The sequence below is a fragment of the Ipomoea nil genome, unplaced genomic scaffold (genome assembly GCF_001879475.1).
Source record: "Ipomoea nil cultivar Tokyo-kokei standard unplaced genomic scaffold, Asagao_1.1 scaffold1034, whole genome shotgun sequence".
NCBI lineage: Eukaryota > Viridiplantae > Streptophyta > Magnoliopsida > Solanales > Convolvulaceae > Ipomoea > Ipomoea nil.
Genome location: NW_017617462.1, coordinates 204,536 through 214,191, shown reverse-complemented (window position 1 = coordinate 214,191; position 9,656 = coordinate 204,536). Strand labels below are relative to the sequence as shown.

Below are 9,656 nucleotides of genomic sequence, written 5' to 3'. Positions count from 1 at the left end.
AGCAAAGCATATTAAGTCTTTTATACCAATCCACGTAACATTCAAAGATATTTGATGTCAGAACTTTAAGGCATTTGTAGTTGGTGGGGGAAACGGATAACATTGAATGGTCATTCAATGCCTTAAAAAACGCACCCATTAAAGCAAATCTTGAAAAATCTAATGTGTCTGTAAATCACGCAACATTGAAATCTCAAATCAGTGCATGTGACCAAGTTATTCACCTATATATAAATTATTACAAGGAACAACACACAACTGAGCATCAGGTTATTGAAATGGCTATCTCTCACTTTTCCGCAAGTAGAGAAGAATCCTCTTCATTTATTCTTCATCTTCTCTAGCATTTTCATCTTCATCGCCCTCCAGGCTGCAGTGACTTTAACTAAATACAAAAACAACACATTCTAAATCTGAAGCAGCATTTGTCATTCTCTTCTTCAAGCTCATCGTCTAGTTTCCAAACAACATCCAAAGGCTGAGAGTTGAGCAATTGTGGGTGGCTGGTGATGTGTCGGATGCTGCCGAAACCAGAAGAAATGTCTTCAAAGTACTAGAAGAAATAAATATCTGCAATCGTTTATGTACGTATCATTTTGTCTGCAAATTATTTCATAATTCAACGAACGCACTTTAAGTTTTGCAGTCGCGCATATTATACTTATCTTTAACGCACATTATATTAACTAATAATTAAACGCATATTAGACAAAGAAAGTGTTAAATATTGTATTTGACTATTTGTACGCATATTAACCTTTAATGTCGCGAAAGTTAAATGTTAATCGACGCATTTAAAGACGTTGGCATTTACCACGGACCAAAGTTTATATACATAAACCAACGCACATTCTGTTTCTGTATTACGCATATTAAGGCTTAATGTAGCGCATTTTAAAAGTGTAATCAACGCATATTAAGAATTAACTTCACGCAGGTAAAGTAGCAATAATACGCATAATAACGTGTTTAAGGTGCGCATATTAGTGAATAAATTGACGCATTTTCGTTCAATAATACCCAATCGAACATTTTCATATCAACAGTCACGTTCTACTAGACTTAAAGTTGTCACATACAAATAGTCGCATTCGTTTAAGAATTTGCTATTTAAATCCACCATTATTCTCGACTCAAACCTGTCTCCTTCAAACACATTTTTGCTTTTCTACTCTACCTTGTAAAGAGAGTTTCAATGGCAGCCGAACCCCACACCGAAGTAGTTGGAAACCAACTCCGCATAGGACTGCGCTGGAATTTAATTAGGGTTCGAGTTCTACGAGTTGTTCGTTTTCCAGAAACTAAAGGTTCTGAAAGAATCCAATCTATAGAGTGTGTACTTCACGATGTAGAGGTATTACTTTTGTTTAGTGTAATATAAATCTTACGGAGTAATATTTTATATTTATAAAATATACTGTTGATGCATATGTTTTTTGTGTTTTTTTTTTTGTTTTTAAATAATTTCAGGGGACTTTTATTCATATGCACATTCCACAACCGTTTGCGCAAAGGCGCGGCAACAGATTTGTGGAAAGAAAAGCTTATCCACTCATTAGATTTGAGGTGACCTATAATACCTATAGAAACAAGACCTCTAGTCTCTGGTATATGGTGATGTTCTGTGAGAGAACTGGTGCAATATTACTGAAAGACGATGCTGAGTTCCCAACATATGCTTATGACCGAGAAGATTATGATTTCGATCAAGAGGTGATCTACTGCATACTTACATTGTTTTCCCCCCTTTTTATATATATATATATATAATTTTATTGATGTATTTACAGTTTAGTAACTTTCACGACTTGATGGATGAACAGGTGCCTGACGCTCCTGTTGGAAACTTGGCTAATGAGGATGTAATCAATGAGGAGGCTACGTAATAAGGATGAATATTGACGAAAATATCAAGATTTTTATGCGTATTATGTGACTACTTGTTGTTATTTTCATCATACAATTTATGAATTAATAAAAATTATATATTATCATTTTATGTCCATTATGTGATCTATTATGTTATCATTAACGCATATTCTACTTGCTTTTTTTTTTAATAAAATATAATAAACGCATCTTAGAATGATATTCCGCACACTTTAATTGGTTTCGCGACGCACATTAAACTTTTGTATTTATTAATAAAATATAATAAACGCATCTTATAATGATATTTCGCGCACTTTAATTGGTTTCCCGACGCACATTAAACTTTTGGATTTATTAATAATATATAATAATCGCATATTAGATTGATATTTCGTGCACTTTAATTGGATTCACAACGCACATTAAACTTTTGGCTTTAAAAAATCATTTATTTCGATGCAAATTAATTAAATTTATATTTACACGCATGTTGTTCTTGTATCATTTTGTCTGCAAATTATTTCATAATCAAATAAACGCACTTTAAGTTTTCTAGTCGCGCATATTAGAATTATCTTTAACGCATCGTATATTAACTAATAATTAAACGCATATTAGAGAAAGAAAGTGTTAAATATTGCATTTGTACGCATATTAAGCTTTAATGTCGCGCAAGTTAAATGTTAATCGCCGCATGTAAAGACGTTTACCACGGACCAAAGTTTCTATTCATAAACCAACGCACATTCTGTTTCTGTACTACGCACATTAAGGTTTAATGTAACGCACGTTAAAAATGTAATAAACGCATATTAAGAATTAACTGCACGCAGGTAAAGTAGTAATAACAAGCACATTAAGCTAGTAGCAGTGATTGTTAAACACAAATCAGTGATAAAAACAAAAACTAGTAATAGCTGGACATTAAATTCAAGTATCTCAACTGTAAAAAGCGTTCTGAAATGAGTTAACTAAGTAGTTGTGTTTCATATTTGCTATCCATTTTCGTTCTCGACTGTAAAGGAGTTGAAAAAATAGTCTGCTATGCATTTTTCTTACCCTTTTGCTTGTCCTTACTTTTGGGGTTAAGTGGGCAAGTCCTGGTGTCATGGTGATCTCCTCTAACACCACAAAAATTGCACCTCTTGCCCTCTTCTTTTTCCATTGCCAACTCCTTGCTGCTTTTGATACGCTTGTCGATGCCCTTGTTCTTTGCATGTTTCGGTGGAAGTATGTTGATCTCTGAAATTTCGGTTGATCCACAATATGATTCTATAACAGTCCTCCTGCTGTGCTGAGGGGACAATTTATCCTTTCCTGACAGTAGCAGCTGTTTCTGTTCATTAATCACTTGGGAAAATGCAGGCAATTGCTCCATGTTTGAACCTGCCAGATCCATACAACAGTGTATATCAGACCACACTTTGTTCAGCAACATCTTCTTTTCATCCTTTGGTCCATTCTGATTGTAAATCACACCATCTATTTCAAATGTAGCTTTTAAAGATGCATCCTTAGTCCACCGATTAACCACGTACTTCAGAGGGATCCTTTCAAGGTCTCTAAAGACCACAAATATGTGTCTACACAACAGTCCAACCATCTCAAACATCTTGCAACTGCATTTGGCCTCATGGTCATTTACATTGTGCACCACAGTAAATCTTTTGTTCTTTCCATCCATAATATCATAGTGCAACAGTCCACCGTCTTCTCTAACACTCAACACCATACATTTGAAACAGGAGGCACATATTTCTTCCTGAACTTGATAGAAAACAGTAATGGTGTAGACGATTGAAGCGTGCTTTTCAATCCCCAGAGGCGTCTTCATATCTGGATTGTACCCTTCGTTGTCACTGTTGAGCTTTGCATTTGTGTTATGTTGTGATTTAAGAGCACTGTCAAAGTTCATCATGAATTCAACTAGGCTTGATTGGGGACCAGTAAAACGGTTGTACGTGTAGTTCTCACTTTCGGAACGAGAAGTTATCCTGAGTAGTCCTCCCATAAAGCCATCTCTAAAATACGCTGGGATCCAATGCTTTCTAGCCTCAAACATAGTTTTAAACCAGTTGTATTCGACTAAGTTGTACTTTTCCATTAGCTCTCTCCACTGCTTCTCAAAATCAGGAGGTTCCAAAGATGACGTCCAAACGATTGAGTTCAGTTTGTTCCTGAATTCCTCATCCTTGTTCAGCGTAGGACCCACCTTTTCCCAAACTTTACACATGATGTGCCACATGCAATAACGATGCCTTGCTTGCTTGAAAACTGTTGGAATCGCCACTTTCATAGCTGGATCTTGATCGGTGACAATTATTCTTGGTTCCATACCCATTGCCTTTTTAAATTTTTCAAAGAGCCAAACATAAAACTCAATGTCTTCTTTCAACAGTAGTCCAGCACCGAATGTTATACATTTTTTATGGTTATCAACTCCGGTGAAGGGTGTAAAAACCAGATCGTACCTACAAGACAAAAAGCGTCATCACAGTATGCAGGTGTCAAACTGCCACACTTAGAGAATTATAGTAACGCACATTAAGTATTAAAATAGCACACGTATGTAATTGAGGTCTAATTCTGGAAATTCCGCATTAATATGCGAGACAGAAGCGTTTAAGATGCGTGGTATAAAACGACAATGTGCGCTATTTGTATTTCAATTCTTTTTCAATAAAACAGTGAACGTGTCTAAATCTTAACATGTCTCAACAGATCAGGCAATGCTAAATGTGTATTAATTAATGAAACGTACGCAAGAATGTGAATAGAATAGTATATACCTGTTTGTTGAGTACGTGGCATCAAAAGAGACAACATCTCCAAATGCAGCAAAATTCTTTTTTGACATTGGATTTGCCCAAAACAGTCTGCTCATCTTCATCAACCTCGTAGTCAAAAGCAAATGCAGGGCACATCTCTTGTTTCTTAATAAGATTATGCACCAGTATTTGTGCATCAGCTCCCAATATGTATGCTCTGAGATCCCTTCTGACATTTTTAAAGTCCACTACAGTTGCTCCAACTTCAGAGTAATCCCCCACAATCTGACTGTATAAACCGTGTGATTTTGGTGCTCCAATATTTGCTTTAGCGCAGTCGAGTATAAACTTCTGGTGAACACTGGAGATGTTTCTATTTCCCTTTAGAAACTGCCTTGCCAGAACCGAAGACATGTTGTGATTATGTTTTTCAATAAAAGTGGTAACTTGGTACCCAGCTGCTCCAATGTACTTAAACATATTCCTAGCTCTGCAACCAGTTCTGTTTGAAACCCTTCGCCGCTTTGGACGGGAAGGACCATCCCCTGCATCTGCACTTGACTGCGAGTGACAATGTTGAGCTCCTGTATTCTTAAATCCTTCTCTGTTGCAAACGATTTGCTTTTGAATTTTTGTCCCATCACGTGCTGTAACGACGGAACTAGACCTCGTGTCAAACCCAACTTTGGAAGCATAATGTTTGTAGAATTCAATACCAGCATCCAATGTTTTAAAAATCATGTCTACTGCTGGTCTGATTTCGTCTTCACAGTGAGGAGTCCAATACTGTGTCATTCCAGGAGATATGGTCAATGTATGACCATTGCTGCTGCTACTGGGACTCAAACTGGGGTTGTTGGTAGATTGAATGTCAATGGGAACTGTAAGATATAAAGCATGAAGTTATGATCGTGTTGTTGCAAGCCTCTACGTGCGTAATGTGAACACTTAATATGCGTTAAGTTAATCAGATCATTGTCAATATGGCAGATTTATAAAATACAAGAGTAGGTGCGGCAAGTGAGAAATTAACGTGCGTCAGGGTAATAGTTAACGTGCGCATGTTAAACAGTTAATATGCGTGAGTGTTTGTTAAAATATTATGCCATTACTTAACGTGCGTCAGAGAGTCCAGTAACATAACATGCGTCTGGAAAGGAATTAATGTGCGTGTGCTCAACGGATAACATGTGTGAGGAAAACAGTAATATGTGCATTTTTTAAATTGATGCGGCTACATAATCATCTACGTGCGTAAGGCTCTAGGCTCGGATTAATTAAAGTAGCTCAGTAATTCGGTGGTTAAGTTGCATGCTTAATGTGCGTGTAATTAAGACAAGAATGATGCCAATACAAATGCAGATAAAATTAATTCCAGAAAAGCGATAGAATTTGGGTAATACCTCGATCGAATTCTTCCATTATTCTTCGGTTGACGTTTTTGATGGGTTTAGGGTTTATTTTAACGAATATGATATTCAACGACGAAGAGAATAGATCTTATTGCCAATTCCGTAGAGATCATAAATTCGTCTGAGATTAGGAAATATAGAAGATTAGGAATCAATGGTGAATTTTGAAAACGCTCGAAGAAGAAGAAACGATTTTTTATTTTTTTTTAATATAATCAAAAGGACAAAAATGCCCTTAATGAGCAATCCGCGCTTAAATTTTCCTATTAATCTGATTCGTTCGATCAAGAGCTACGTGGGGCTTAGATTTAACCTCATTATACACGGGAAGGAGTAAATGCACGGGAGCCCTTCCCTATATATATATATATATATATATATATATATATATATATATATATATATATATATATATATATATATATATATATATATATATATATATATATATATATATATATATATATATATATAATGAAAAAAAATTACCAAGGTTGAGCTGATCGGGTTAACTCGACTAAAATAGACGAGTTAACTTGGACGCCTCTAGGGGGGAATCGCCACGGTCTAGGGCGCCTGGCGCCTAGACCGATTTTTACAACAATGAGTATCTATTCATAACTTCTTTCTCAACCAAATGAAGCACAAAGAGCCAATCACCTCCACTGAGGCTCGAACCCACAACCTCCCCTATGAGGGAACAACTTAATGTCATTAGACCACAAGGTCTTTGACATTAAGTATATTTAAAACTAGTAAAATAATTTTGAAGTCATTGATTCAAATCTTTACATATATGTAAGCATTTTTTTAACTTGATCAAAGAAAAAAAAAAAAAAAAAAAAACAACCCAAACTAGGGGCCCTCCCAACGTTGGGCCCAGGGTGGGTGCCCATCCCGCCCGCCCCTTTGGGCCAGCCTTGCGCATTTCTTTAATTTAGAATTATGTGTCTACTATGTATTTATTCAAAAAAAAAAAATTATTCATATCAATAAATTAAATAAGAGAAATAATTTCTTGAGTTAATTACCGAAATGGTCCCTTGAAATAGCGAAATTACCAATTTGGTCCTTGAGTATTTTTTTGACCAATTAAGTCCCTCAACTTTAAAAATCTTAACCAATTTGGTCCTCCGTTTGTTTGACCGTTAGTAACCGTTAACTTGGGACCAAATTGGTAATTCGCTATAGTCAAGGGACCATTTTGGTAATTAACTTTAAGGGTCGACAATTCGGTTCAGTTTTCTCGAATCGTACTGTACCAAACTAGTTAGATTCAGTAATATACCGAACAACCGAACAGTAATAGATTCTTGTATACCGAATGGTTCGGTAAAAACTCGAACCGAACTGAATTGTTCGGTAAAAACCGAACCAAACCGAATACCGTTTCAACTTTGGATTGCTATTTTGTTATATATTAGACTTTGGATATGGACTATGTAAACACCATAACACATAATATAGAACTTTTGATAATAAACCATAAAAAAATCAAATAAAACATTTACGGGAGATACCCGTGAGTATATGAGCTGAACAGCAGAGCAAGCAGCAAGGGACTTGGATTTACTTTTATTTATTTATTTATTTATTTATTTATTATTATTATTATTATTATATTTTTAAAAATAAAACGGTATTCGGTTCAGTTCAATTTTTTACCGAACAATTCGGATCGGAACGGATCGGTTTTTTATCGAACCATTCGGTATACAAGAATCCAATACCGTTCGGTTGTTCGGTATATTACCGAACCAAACTACTTCGGTTCGGTACAGTTCGATTCGTGAAAACTAAATCGAATCGCCCACCCCTAAAGTTAATTACGAAAATGGTTCCTTGACTATAGCGAAATTGCCAATTTGGTCCCAAGTTAACGGTTGACTAACGGTCAAACAAACGGAGGACCAAATTGGTTAAAATTTTTAAAGTTGAAGGACTTAATTGGTTAAAAAAATAGTCAAGGACCAAATTGGTAATTTCACTATAGTCAAGGGACCATTTTGGTAATTAACACTATTTCTTTAGTTATATTGTCTTTATTTGTTCACCAATATAAAAATTCTTTACAGTCAAATTCATCAATTGATTATATTCGCTACATTGTCCTTACAATGTCTTTATTAAAAAAATTATTCATTATCAATATATTAATTAAGAGAAATAATTTTATTAGTTATATTTGTCTTTATATTTCTCCAATGTAAAAATTCTTTACATTCAAATTCATCAATTGATTATATATTTACTACATTGTCTATTATCTTTTTTTGTGCACTATTTTTTAATTAAATATCAAAGTTATAATACAAAATAATGCTATATATTTATTTAACAAGTATTTTATTAATATCATGAAAAAATTTTAAAAAATATAATTAATAAAGCCAATTATATTAACTATTTGAGAGATTTGTTGACAGAGAGTATTCAAATCATAAAACAAAATGAAGTGAGAACTACCTCGCAATGTCCTAGTTTGACAATCAGCAGTTAGTGGTTAGCATTAGCGAATTATATTAGCGGATTTGACCAGCAAATTATATCAACGGTTGGTAAAAAGATATTTGAAAAAATTAGCTTTTTAGATTAACATGTAAAATGACCTAAGAGTATAAATATATTTAATAATAATAATAATAATAATAATAATAATAATAATAATAATTGTATTTTTTTTGGCAAAATAATAATGATTGTTTTAAAAAAATAAAAAATAAAAATAAAAATATATAATTAAGCCAATCATATTATGCTGGTCCCAAATGGGTGGCGAGAAGTCTAGAGGGGGGTGAATAGACTTCTCTAACTTTTTCAACTTTCTTTAAAAACACACAAGGCAAATAACACTTTGATAATTTCAACTCTAAGTAACAAGCACCAACAAGATAAACAACTTAGAGTGTGCAGCGAAACAGATAGCGGTTAAGTGTTATGCTTAAGTGTGGTGCTCAAAGAGAGATTCTAAACATGCAACACGTTAGAAACACTTGATATGGTTCAAAGATGATGTACGTAAAGTTTGGCTTGTATGCAAACGTGGAAACTATTAAACCCAGACAGATAAAGATATGCAATAAATCGCAATCGGGTTAGTTCGCAGTTAAAATAAGCATGCACGAAATATATGAGCAGTAAGTAAATAGAGAGAGAGATTTATAGTGGTTTGGAGATAGTGTAATTCTCCTACTCCACTCTTCTCCTTTCACTTCAAGGAGGAAATTCACTATTCTTCGATCACCCAGATACAATAGTGAATAAGTGTCCACCGACACTTCTCCGAGTGCTTCGCACAAAGCTACACTCCTCCAAGGTTTTTCGCAAGCTCCTCTTGTTACTCCGCCTTCCCGAGTACTTCGCACCTAGCTGTACTCCTACACCACGAGAACTACGCACAAAGTTACGCTCTCACAGGGTTTTCACAAGCTCCTCTTGTTACTCTGCCCTTTACAACGAGTGCTACGCACAAAGCTACACTCAACCAGGGGTTTTCACTCTCTCTAGTTACTCCGCCCTCTTTCTACACTCAGTAGAGAATATTACAAAGGAATAAAAATTTCCCTCTCACTCAGACTTGAATGTAATTCTATGAAGCTCTGTT

At 34.9% G+C, this 9,656-nt stretch overlaps 1 protein-coding gene across 1 annotated transcript; it reads right to left on the bottom strand.

Moving 5' to 3' along the window:
- Nucleotides 1–2,914: 2,914 nt before the first annotated feature.
- LOC109180716 (protein FAR1-RELATED SEQUENCE 5-like) lies at nucleotides 2,915–6,062 on the bottom strand. Its single transcript, XM_019330425.1, has 4 exons — nucleotides 6,044–6,062; nucleotides 4,824–5,521; nucleotides 4,662–4,756; nucleotides 2,915–4,343 (listed from the first exon to the last, which is right to left on the bottom strand). Exons 1-4 carry the CDS (start codon nucleotides 6,060–6,062, stop codon nucleotides 2,915–2,917), a joined length of 2,241 nt encoding a protein of 746 aa, XP_019185970.1.
- Between the last annotated feature and the right edge of the window lie 3,594 nt (nucleotides 6,063–9,656).

Excerpts from the sequence above, each read along its gene's own strand:
- LOC109180716 (XM_019330425.1), bottom strand. Across the intron at positions 4,757-4,823 it reads GAGCTGATGCACAAATACTG|ATGAGCAGACTGTTTTGGGC; the intron begins GTGCATAATCTT and ends AGGTTGATGAAG. Across the intron at positions 4,344-4,661 it reads GCCACGTACTCAACAAACAG|GTACGATCTGGTTTTTACAC; the intron begins GTATATACTATT and ends TTTGTCTTGTAG.